The following is a 12,707-nucleotide window of genomic DNA, read 5'->3' as shown; positions in this document are numbered from 1 at the left end:
TCTGTAATTTCAGAAGTGGAAGAAGAGGAGATTGACATCAAAGGAACGTCATTATGAACCCCCTGATATCCCCAACTAGTCACAGACATAGACTTCCAATCCAACACAGGATTATGTGCCTGCAACCACGGAAAAAGCAGCACGATAGCATCATGTAAATTATGCAACACCAGAAATCGACAATCTTCCTGATGGGCTGGCGCCATGCACATGGTCACCTGTGTCCAGAACTGGGGCTTATTTTTAGCCAAAGGTGTAGCATCAATGCTCCTTAAAGGAATAGGGTTCTGCAACGACTGCAAGGGAAAACCACAACGCCTGGCAAACTCAAAGTCCATTAAGTTCAAGGCGGCGCCTGAATCCACAAACGCCATGACAGAAAATGATGACAATGAGCAGATCAAGGACACAGATAATAAAAATTTAGGTTGTACAGTACTGATGGTAACTAAACTAGCGATCCTCTTTGTACGCTTAGGGCAGACTGAAATGACATGAGAAGCATCGCCACAATAAAAACACAACCTATTCTGACGTCTGAATCCCTGTTGCTCCGTTCTAGACAGAATCCTATCACACTGCATTGACTCAGGCATCTGCTCTGAGGACAACGCCACAGCGCGCACAGTTCTGCGCTCCCGCAAACGCCGATCAATCTGAATGGCCAGAGACATAGAATCACTCAGACCGAAAGGCGTGGGAAACCCCATCATAACATCTTTAACGGATTCAGAAAGACCCTTTCTGAAAATTGCCACCAAAGCATCATCATTCCATTTAGTCAACACAGACCATTTTCTAAATTTCTGACAATACAATTCTGCCGCTTCTTGACGCTAAGACAGAACCAACAAGGTCTTCTCCGCTTGATCCACAGAATTTGGTTCATCATATAATAATCCTAAAGCCTGAAAAAAGGCGTCGACATTAAGCAAGGCCGGATTCCCAGATCCCAGGGAAAATGCCCAATCCTGAGGATCACCACGCAGCAGGGAGATGACAATTTTAACCTGCTGAATGGAATCACCAGAGGATCGAGGTCTCAGAGCAAAAAACAGTTTACAGTTGTTTTTAAAACTCAAAAATTTGGACCTGTCCCCAAAAAACAAATCAGGAGTAGGAATCTTAGGCTCTAAAACTGGAGTCTGAACAATATAATCAGAAATACCCTGTACCCTAGCAGCAAGCTGGTCTACACGAGAAGCTAATCCCTGAACATCCATGCTAGCACAAGACTCCTCAGCCACCCAGAGAAAGAGGGAAGAAAAGACAGAGCAGGCTACAGAAAAAAAAATGGCTCTTTCTTCCCTTCTTCTGAGATGCATTTAACTCATTGTTGGCCAGTTGTACTGTTATGATCCAGTGACCTTGGAGCCGCATGAGACTATCTCAGGAGTAGGTGGAACCTGTACTGACTGCAAACCCTAAACTGTAACCGCAACTAGAAGTAGCCGTGGGGTGTACCTAACACATCCTAGACACCTCGACACAGCCGGAGGACTAAATACCCCTATAGATGGAAATGGGAATTCTATCTTGCCTCAGAGCAGAACCCCAAAGGATAGGCAGCCCCCCACAAATATTGACTGTGAGTATTAGAGGAAAGACACACGCAGGCAGAAATCAGGATTTAGCAAAAGAGGCCACGCTAGCTAGATAGGAAAGGATAGGACAGAATACTAAGCGGTCAGTATTAAAACCCTAAAAATATCCACAGCAGATAATACAAAAATTCCACCATCTAACTAAAGACATGGAATGTATATCTGCATCTCCTGAGAATCCAACTTGACTGAAATATCCAAACACAGTCTAAGCTGGACAAGAAAAAACATTGAATAGTACTGAATTGTAAAGCACTCAGCATGTGTGCTGCAGAAACAAAACCAGACACTTATCTTAGCTGATTTGGCAGCAGGGCAGGAGGAACCAGACAGAGATGCAAAACCTCCAAGAACAATGGGCAACTGGCAAGGGCTAATGAATCCTGCACACCTAAATATCCCAGTCAGAGCTGCAATCAGCAGGGACACCTGCCCAGGATTGCAACCCAGGGACAACTGCATTACTACCAACAACCACCGGAGGGAACCCAAGAGCAGAATTCACAATAGGCTGCCTGTAAGCAGCGGAGGCCAGTGGCCTGCAAGTGAGTGTGATGCACCCCATACCCTACTGCACACTGGGACTGGGACACCGTTTGTCTGTAAAGTGTCTTTTTTGTTTCCCTCAATCTGTGTAAATGTAGCTGTTCTGTCCATTCTGGTAAGGACAGTGTGGTTCCAATTATGCATTAAAGTTTACTACTATTAGTGTTTTGGTTTTTGCCGTGTTATAGCATCATCTAGCGGTGGTTAAATTTATAACCTGTGTCTTAGTAATAATTAGAGTGTTGCATTGTGGGATTGTACCAAGGTATCCTGGGAAAGAGAGACTCCATTACTTTTCTGTGTACTTCTTGGGACACGTGTTCATTGCTGTGCTGAACTTTCTCACTTACTTGCCATCCTGGTTAAGTTTATCCGGTAAGATTGTTACCTCTGTTCTTCAAATTTAGTGTTGTACAGAATGTGATCTACTGTATAGCAGCTAGTACTTAGGAAATCTACTATCTGTGACTTACTGTATGTAGTTATATACAAGTTGTATCATACAGTATACTTTCTCTGTTAGTTGCAGCCATGCTCTTATTTTACCCAATACTTATTCATGTCATTTGTATTTTATAGTTTTACCGCGCACATGTTTACCAATAAACAAGTTAGACTACAGAGAACAGTCTGCTTATTTGGGAGACAGAAGTGGTTTATGTCGTATGTCGGATCACACACCGTATCAACGTGTATGAAGACAGAACAGTAGCGTACGTGTGTCAGCTGTGATCTGACGTCTGCTTACGCTGGTCTCTGTGTGAGCTGGAAGTGGATATTCCCATGTAAGCCTATGGAGAGCCCAAACTTAGACTTATATTGTAAAAGTGAATTCTGGCTCATGCAGAGTGCTGTATGATGGGGTTGGTCGGAATCATCATCACTTGACTCTGAAGAGTGGCGCTGGAAACCAGGGAAGATGACAATCAGTGAGTATATTAACACACTGACACTAGGATACCCAAACATGTACACAGGTTTAAGTAATAAAAAAATGGAAGTGCTTCATAAAGGGAACCTGTCAGCAGGTTTTTGCCACCTAATCTGAGAGCAGCATAATGTAGAGACTGAGACCCCGATTCCAGGGATGTATCACTTGCTGGGCTGCTTAGTGTAATTTTGACAAAATCACTGTTTTATTAGCAGATTATCATTAGAGGACGAGTAAACCTGCTGCCAGGTAGTCAAGCTTTTTCATGAGCTCTGTATAACCCCGGTCCCACCACTGATTGGTGGCTTACAACATACACTGTGCATGGACAGAAAGCTGCCAATCAGTGGTGTAGGCAGGGTTATACAGAGCTCTGCACTCAGAACACTGCTAGATCTGCAGCAGAGAAAACAGGGATTTTGCCAAAATGATAGCAAACAGCCCAGTAAGTGGCACACTACTGAGATCCCCTACATTATGCTGCTCTCAGATGGGGTAGCAAAAACCCAGTGACAGATTCTCTTTAAAGTATAAGTCATCAATATAAAAATAATTTATAATCCATTTACATTTCTTGTATGGTAGCTGTAGCTTTCTTTGATTGAAGAGACTTTCTTAAATGGGTTGTCCATATTTGAGAGTAAAATGTGCAGTCATTCTATACACTATTCCCCAGTATTACTGAAGCGGGCAGTTACATGTCTGCGTGTATACAGTTTGCATTAGCTGATAGCTGGAATGACTTCAATGCATCCAAACATTTTGCCAATTTTCTGTGTAAGTATGATGATTTTCAAAGGTTTACTTTCTGTGTACTTGGATCGCCCCCCAAGGGCAGTGGGGTACTCGGTACCGGGTCCTTCGGTTCACAGGGGGATGTCACGGTGGCTGACCCGGTCTGTGGCCCTGGGACGTCCGTGTAAAAGGGAAAGGTCTTTTAGGGGAATGTTCATGACGCCACCTGTGGTATTCGGTCAGGGTGACCGACGCTGCTTTAAGGGGTCCGCTGGGATGATGTTATGGCAGCTAGATGGTATGCCTTACCACAGGTGAAGTGTATCCCCAGGGCTTCCCAGTGTGTAGATGGTGCTATGGTGAAAGGCGCAGTGAAGAACGAGGACACAAGGTTGCAGTCTCTTTACCTTTACTGAAGACTTCAGCATCCACAGTCCAGGGCACCAGATCACAGGGCATGCAGAGTCTGGCCAGTTTGGAGGCAAGTCCAGAGTTCCCTTATCCAGGTGGAAATCAGTAGCCTTCCTTTGCACTGCGGTGGTGTAGTCCCTTACTGCCTATGGCTTCACATAAGGGTCTCACAGATGCAATGTTTCGCGCTCTCTGTCCCCCATATAGGATAGGACAATACCCGTTTGACTGGTGACTAGAGCCTGTTTATAGGGTCTCTTAGATAACCCGGCTCTGTAGGTGTCACCGTGCCTCCTGGGTGTAGGTACTGGGATGCAGTGACCCCTGTAACAGGTAGGGGGCGCTGCATGGTCTCCCTGGTATGTGCACGGAGTTGTATTGAGGCCGTGAGAATAGACCTGCAGTGATGTCAGGATCACGTGACCAGCCATGTGATCCATTACTGTGGGTGTAGTTACAGGTACATAACGTGACCAGGGTGTGGGTCACATAGTCCCTGGGTTCCTGTGTGGTTCCAGTGAGTGGACCTGAGTGGTGAGGTTACAGGGGGTTCCTGAGCGCTGTGTGTGGGCTGTGTATGCCCCTGTGCTGGAAGACCTGGTAGGAGGCTTCCTGGAGAGCACATGCTGGCGTGAGAGGTCCTGGGAGGTGTACCAGGACCCCTGAGCAACACACAGTGGAACTTGGGGAAGCTACAGTCCTTCGGTGGCTCTGGACTGACTGATGTGTGCCGGCCAGGCAAGTTGGTGAACCCCGTAAGGCAGTTTCCCCAGGAGAGAGGACTGACAAGGAGTCAGCAGACGGAGCAGGAGCTCCCATAAGGTACCTCCACAAGCTGTTGGTGCTTGTAACCTGGACTGTGTGGTAACCCACGGCAACTGGTCAGTGAGGACCAGCATGTTTAGTGTCCATGAGTCCAACCCGTAGTTAAAGTGTTTGAAGATGCAAGTTAATGTCACCAGTTGGAGCCTATTTTTTTTACGTGAGACATACATGATGAACTGAGCATAACCCGGTTTATGAGGCTTAATAAACCGTATGGACTGCTTTGTTTTAAAAACCCGTGCCCGTGTGCTTGAATATCGCAGCCAAGCGAGTGTCCCCCAATACACTCAGTAAGAAAAGTCTTACATTGTCTTACATTTGGTGCTCGAAGCGGGCAACGGTCCAGCACGCACACCTGGTGTTAATTGCTGTGGCTCGGCGGGGCCACGAAGATTGCGTCTGGCTGTAACTCGGCGGGGTTACGAAGCTGATAAGCGTCTGGCTGTAACTCGGCGGGGTTACGAAGCTGACAAGCGTCTGGCTGTAACTCGGCGGGGTTACGAAGGGGACAAGCGGCGTCCTGTGGATTGGCGGCGGTAGAGCCTGGTGGAGCGTAGCTGCAGTGGCAGCAAGAGGTTCCCCAGCAGGCGGAGCAGCAGTGGCTGGTGGTTGGCAGCCGGAGGTGCCGGTTGTGTGTGACTGCAGCGGGAGCTGTCTCGGTACCAGCAGGAGCTGGTGAAGTGACATAGAGAAAAAAAAAATAATTTTCTCTTTTTGTGCAGACTCTTAAAGGGCCAGTATAAGCCCAGAGACAAAGGGGTGTACTGTGCGAACTGGGGACTGAGTGCCGTGGAGAAGTCCACGGGGTGAATCCCAGGGTGGGGAGTATCCCTAATAGTGAGCGGTGGCCCAAATGGGGATGGTTGCCCAAAAGGGGGCGGAGACCCAAAAAGGGGCGGTAACCCGAACAGGGGTAATGGCCCAAAAAGGGGTGGAATCCCGAAGGGGGGCTGAATCCCGAACCGGGGTGGTGTCAAAAAGCGGAGCACTTGTCCAAAAAGGGGGCAGAGCCAAAAAAGGGGCGGCAATCAGTGAGGTGTCACGACTGTGTCCTTTTTGGCTGAATGGAAAGTGTGTGCGGGGATTGATAGACCCGGGGAGAGAAGCGTCTGTGCTGAGAACCCTTCCAGGAAATTCTGTGTCACCTAGCGACACTGAATATCTCCAGGTAGCCACTATCTACATTGTCGCAGCGGAGGTTTCTACATACCATGAGGTGGCTGTAGACCCGATCTTGCCGTATCCTATGGTAATAGGACAAGATTTGGTAGCACTATGGGAAAAGGCTGAAGTGTTTGTGGACATAATGTGGATGTCAGTTAGTAATGTTGAGAAGGCGCCCCCTAGAGTTGACAGTCCTAAGGTAGGCCTGAACAAGGGAAAAGGTGCGACTGTCCAACTAACTGACCTGACGTCACCTGAAGTGTGCCACAATACGACTGGTAGTGGTCTGCTGGATAAAACAAGTGGAGCTGACACCCAGACAGAGAGTGACTCGTGGCGTCATCATACTGTGGGGTGTGACACAGATTCTGGGGGTGACTGTGACAAGTCATGGCCAGTAACAAGCGCATGTGCCGTGGTGACAGGTGGAGGACGGGGTCCAGGACCTGTGGTAACGGGTGGAGGACGGGGTCCAGGACCTGTGGTAACGGGTGGAGGACGGGGTCCAGGACCTGTGGTAACGGGTGGAGGACGGGGTCCAGGACCTGTTGTAACGGGTGGAGGACGGGGTCCAGGACCTGTGGTGACGGGTGAAGGACGGGGTCCAGGACCTGTGGTGACGGATGGTGGTGACTCCCATTCAGACGGTGATACTAGTGGAAAAGAGTGTAATAAGGTTGACTCAGGCAATTCTTCCTCCCGTCGCCGGAGACGTAAAAGAGCCAAAGGGGCTGAGCCGGTTATTCCGTGTGAGGAATTGACGGAAGATGCTGAGGACCTGGGGTGTATTGAGTACTCTGAAGTCCCAGGGAAAAGGGACGAACCTAATGATGTCACCGCTGAGACCCAAGAGAGGGCCGACCCTGACAGTGCAGAGTCTGAGGGTGCAGAAGTGGAGGAGGCCACCAAGGAGGTGGTGCCTGAAGTAAATACCTCCTCAAGTAATGGATGTTCCACCAGTCCAAAGGATGGGAGGAGCGAGATAGAACTGGTTAAAGAGACGGTGAACGACCATCTCGAATGAGAAAGGGTCCTGAGACAAGCGGCTGAGCGCAGAGTGGATGAGCTGGAGAAGGAAGTCTCTGAGCTCAGAGGTCACCTGTTCAGATGGCAAAATGTGTATCAGACCCTAAAGGAAGACGTTGACGTGCTCAGAGAAGCACTGAAAGGCCCTCTACAAGGAAAAGAGGTGGTGGTCGCAGACTCCTCGTGTCAGTACCAGAGTGGTAACGAGGTGAAGCTGCTAATGCCTATCTTGACCCGGGGTCTGGAAGAGGGTAAAGCTGAAGAGGAGTTGGCGCTAAAAGCAGAACAAGATGGTCACCCGGTTGTGACAGGTGTCTTGATGGAAAGGTCCATGGCAAGGCAGGAGCCATCTGTTCTTGAAGGAAGTGAGACTCCGCTCTTCAAGTGCGTGATAGATGTACCCGTAGAGGCGCAAGATGCATGTACCCGTGAGGGTGTGCATGAGGCCTTTAAAAAGGCAGTAGAAGCGTGTAGTGTGCACTGGGCACTGGAGACGAAACAGTTGGTGATACTGTCTTCTAAGGAAGTCACAGTGAAGAGGGTGGCTGTCCTGAGGGACATGCACCTACAGTGCCTCCGCACGAAACAGATGATCCTGTTGAGGAATAATGAGGCCACTCGATGTTTGGAGCAAGCCAGGAAAGCTCAAAGTCGTCTGGGCTTGGTAGAGGGCACAGTCCAAGTGCCCAAGGCTCTGGTGGCGAAGCTCATTGGCAGATTTGGGAAAGTGATGCAGGAGATGGTGAATATATCCGGTGTGAAGAGACTAAGGATTCCGGCTGATGACGAGGCCCAGGTGGGTGAAGATGGGATGGTGTCATTCCTGGTCGTCGGGTCCAAGGAGAGTCTAGGAAATATCCGGATGCTCCTGAGGTATCGCGTGGCATACCTGAGAGAAGTAGAGCAGCTAAGACTGTACAGACGGCAGGTCAACAAACAGCTGCAGAACATGAGGTGGCGGCCGCCTTCTTCCCAAGGAAAAGGGAACAGAAGGGACCCTCCAAATAATGAAATAGCAGGTTGCCGGAGACTTTCAGCAAGGCAAGAACGTCGAGAATCTGCAAGTAGTAGTTCTACTCTCAGTATGAGACTGAGAGACCTGGACAGTAGTTCCTGTCGTATACTAAGTGGGTCCGACTCAGACCAGACAGTCGGTTTGACCGTCAGTAGGACTCATGACCGCGCCAACCATGGGTGCCGGCCGTGGAGAGGAAAGTCGGGTGACGGGGCGTACAGAAAAAATGTGGTGACCAGGGGTCTGTTGACACGAGTAGATGGTGGCTTGAGAGCTAAAACTCAAAATATACACATTGACCGCTGGGGGCGGGAAGACCTTACCAAAGGTATGATTGTATGTGATGCCCAAAACCGACTGAGACGGTTCCCTCGACTGATACGGCAAGGTAACGTGTGTGACATGTCTCGTGACCCCACATGTATGACAGGTGTTCAACCCCACAAGTTTGAACAGAGGGGGGGGATATGTGATGCAGTGACCCCTGTAACAGGTAGGGGGCGCTGCATGGTCTCCCCGGTATGTGCACGGAGTTGTATTGAGGCCGTGAGAATAGACCTGCAGTGATGTCAGGATCACGTGACCAGCCATGTGATCCATTACTGTGGGTGTGGTTACAGGTACATAACGTGACCAGGGTGTGGGTCACATGGTCCCTGGGTTCCTGTGTGGTTCCAGTGAGTGGACCTGAGTGGTGAGGTTACAGGGGGTTCCTGAGCGCTGTGTGTGGGCTGTGTATGCCCCTGTGCTGGAAGACCTGGTAGGAGGCTTCCTGGAGAGCACATGCTGGCGTGAGAGGTCCTGGGAGGTGTACCAGGACCCCTGAGCAACACACAGTGGAACTTGGGGAAGCTACAGTCCTTCGGTGGCTCTGGACTGACTGATGTGTGCCGGCCAGGCAAGTTGGTGAACCCCGTAAGGCAGTTTCCCCAGGAGAGAGGACTGACAAGGAGTCAGCAGACGGAGCAGGAGCTCCCATAAGGTACCTCCACAAGCTGTTGGTGCTTGTAACCTGGACTGTGTGGTAACCCACGGCAACTGGTCAGTGAGGACCAGCATGTTTAGTGTCCGTGAGTCCAACCCGTAGTTAAAGTGTTTGAAGATGCAAGTTAATGTCACCAGTTGGTGCCTATTGTGTTTCGTGAGACATACATGATGAACTGAGCATAACCCGGTTTATGAGGCTTAATAAACCGTATGGACTGCTTTGTTTTAAAAACCTGTGCCCGTGTGCTTGAATATCGCAGCCAAGCGAGTGTCCCCCAATACACTCAGTAAGAAAAGTCTTACATTGTCTTACAGTACGGACAGGTAACCTGCAATTAGCTGTCCTGCTGGTCTCTGAAGTAAAGCATAAAGGTCCTTACTCCCTCGGTGTTCTGGCTACCGGGATGTTGTGCCTTAGAAGGAGACAGCTTGAGCGGGGCTGGTCCCCTTCTGGTATCCTCTCCTTTGCTTCGACTTCCTTCACGCTCACTGCAATACAGTTCTGCCTTTCAATGTCTCTTTATGGGAGCTGTAGCTCTGAGGGCATGCACAGCTCCTTTTACCCTCCATCCTCCTTAGACTCTGGTCTGGAACTGACTAACTGTCCCTACAGACTACCAGTTATATATATAAATGGCGAGTGACCTAATAAATAGGGTCAGGAGCTCCCCCTGGTGGCCTGGAGTGTGAAATGTGTTGAATGTTTGTGATACCTGGATGCAGTTATCCTTCTTTGCCTCCAAACGTAGCATCACTCTCCCCGAGAGGAAAGCAATACCACTGCGACGACCAGGACCCTGGGGCACCGCATACTAAATTTTATTTTTGCATTAAATATAGTTTAATTTACCAGAAACATTAAAAGCACATGGTTATTTTGGGAAGCGTGGGTGTATTTACCTCATTCCTACTGTACGTTTCATTCAGAAATCCCGAATACCTCTTCCTCAGATACTTCCCCAGCTCATAATGTTGCTCTATACCAAGCTGTTAATTGAGAGAGACAAATATTGATGAAGAAGTCGGCTGGATTTATCGTTCTACCATGACTATTGAGAGTGGGAAGTATCCATGGTATGGGAAATGTCAACTTCATATTTTAATAGTATCTACTTTTTCAGTCTGCAGTTGTCTCTAGATCCCATTCTCATGATCCATTATGGATGAATGACATTAATACAATGTTATATAAATAAATAACTCTTTGCGCTTATTTATTACAATAGATTTGATTTATAAGACGGGTTAGTAAGGACGATTGGCAAATATGACAAACTTGGATCGCCTCCAGTATTACGCTGTAAGGCCACCTCAAGACCATCTATGCTCCAAGTTGCTCGCATTTGTGCTAATTCTCCTTATTAAAGCTTCTTGTAATTCAGATTTGATATTTATTTTATACTAGTGAGCTCTGAGATTTATTTATTTTTTCATGTTTTTAATATTTGGCACGAGCACAATTCTCTGCAGCTGCAAAACCTATTGTGATGGGTGTAGCGCCAGGGACATCGTTGTATTTTAACACCACAAATAAAACTTTTAGTACAATTTAATAATCAATTTAGTAATATTTTTAAAAATGTAAGTTTACGTCCAACAAGGGGTACTACAGTGTGGCTTTGCCTTGCAAGAGAACATTACGGGTAGCAAAATGAGGCCTGATAAAGGCTACGATTTGGTAGAGATGAACTGCAAAGACTATTTAACCCTAGAACTCATACCTGGGGCCTCGCAGGCCTGCCAGGTTACTTGTTTTCTATTTTCTGTAAAAGTACTTTAGTTAGAATTTTGAAAATCTAGGTAATCCTCAGGTATATAGTTGTTAGTAATTTCCAGTTATTCATATATTTTTATGTTACAGACATTTCAGTATAACAACCTTTTTTTGTTTTTTTTTACCTGTATGTAAACAACGGCTATGGGAAATGCACTCTATATTTATGGAACGGGGTTACCCTTCAGAAATATTACAGCAAGCAGTCACATTTGATCCATCACTATGCCCTCCAATTGCAAACAGAATTCCTTTTGTTAATACCTACCATCCATTTGCTTACAGTATTCATAGATCCATTCAAAAATATTGGAACATTTTACAATTAGCATATCCATAGATAACAAAATTCCAATCACCATTTCTCCCATGTTTCAAATGTGCCCTTAACTTGAGAGACAGCCTGGTACATGCGGATTTTGGCACTACACGCATACTCAGCAAACAACGTTACTTACAGACTCCAAAATCTGTCACTTTTCCGTACTTACAGTGCCACCAGTGTAACAATGTACTAAAGGGTAACTACATCCACCACCCCTTTACTGGCAAAAGATATCCAATTAGAGACTTCACCACCTGTGACACATCCTATGTAGTGTACCTGATTAAATGTCTGTGTGGCCTCCTATACATAGGAGATACCACTCAGCCTATTAAAGACAGGATATCAAAATATAAGTCAACTATAAGATGCAAAAATACCCTCCTACGTGTACCTCATAATTTTGTCACAGTAGGCCACAATGTCTCACAATTAAAATTTAAAGTTATTGAGCACATCCCTCCCTTAAGATGAGGTGGTGACCGTATACGCCATCTTAAACATAGGGAGGCCTTTTGGATACATGAGCTTCAAGTTCTGGCTCCAAAAGGCCTAAATAAAGATTATAATTTACTTGCTTTCATATAGATATCCCCATATTCTGATATATCCCTGTCATGATCCGTTCCAGAGTTTTAATCCTGTCTGCCCTTTTTCTGGGTGGATCATGTCAAGGGTTAACTTTGCTCTGCCTCATTCTGGGTTCAGGTTTGCTATTTAGCTCCCATGCATCCTGCTGGCGGTGTCAGCTATAGTTCTGCCTTCGGCCTGTGAACCTGACTCTGGTAGCTCTTGATTTGTCCTGCTGTGATCCCTGACTTGCCCCATGTCTATTGACTCCCTCTGTCTGCCCTTTTCCCAGTGTTTCCCTGTTTCTCTGTTTGATTCTCTGGTTCCTGACTCGGCTCGTATTCGGACTCGCTTCTGCCTTTGTCTTATCTGCTTCTGACCGCTGCTGAACATCCATTCAATGATGCCATACCTCTTCCTGTACTAACCTGGGTAGGTTCTTTATGCGCTTTCCACCTATTCAGTGGTGACATCACTTAACTCTATATTACTCATGTGTATTTATCATGCCTCATATCTTTTAGAACACTGGGTCCTATCTCTCCTTCCTCCTCTCCCTTGATCTGTGCAATCTGGTAGGTTAGCCCTATGTGTGCATTTTAGCTATATGTTTAAGATATATTGACTTGACTGTAGATTTTCCTTTACAATTTGAAATTATCACATTATATGACACATTTTGTTTACATTTTTCTCAATGCTTTTGATTTCCCTGATACATATTCAATTGTTGACATGACAATTGTCATTCTTACCTCCTATAGAGTGTACTGATGATGGTCATATTGTACTGA

General features: G+C 47.0%; 1 protein-coding gene across 2 annotated transcripts in view; it reads right to left on the bottom strand.

Moving 5' to 3' along the window:
• ACP3 (acid phosphatase 3) overlaps nucleotides 1-12,707 on the bottom strand; it is a 141,924-nt gene that overhangs the window by 58,703 nt on the left and 70,514 nt on the right. The window contains exon 3 of one of the 2 annotated variants that reach the window (XM_077269032.1): nucleotides 10,145-10,231. The exons of the other annotated variant lie outside the window; for it this stretch is intronic. Within the exon in view, the coding sequence (XP_077125147.1) occupies nucleotides 10,145-10,231 (87 nt within the window). The remainder of the gene's footprint in view (nucleotides 1-10,144; nucleotides 10,232-12,707) is intronic. 2 annotated transcript variants of the gene reach the window in all.

Source organism: Ranitomeya variabilis, chromosome 6 (assembly GCF_051348905.1).
Source record: "Ranitomeya variabilis isolate aRanVar5 chromosome 6, aRanVar5.hap1, whole genome shotgun sequence".
In the NCBI taxonomy this organism is placed as follows: domain Eukaryota; kingdom Metazoa; phylum Chordata; class Amphibia; order Anura; family Dendrobatidae; genus Ranitomeya; species Ranitomeya variabilis.
The sequence above is the reverse complement of the archived record's forward strand: the minus strand, read 5'-3'. Positions and strand labels throughout refer to the sequence as shown.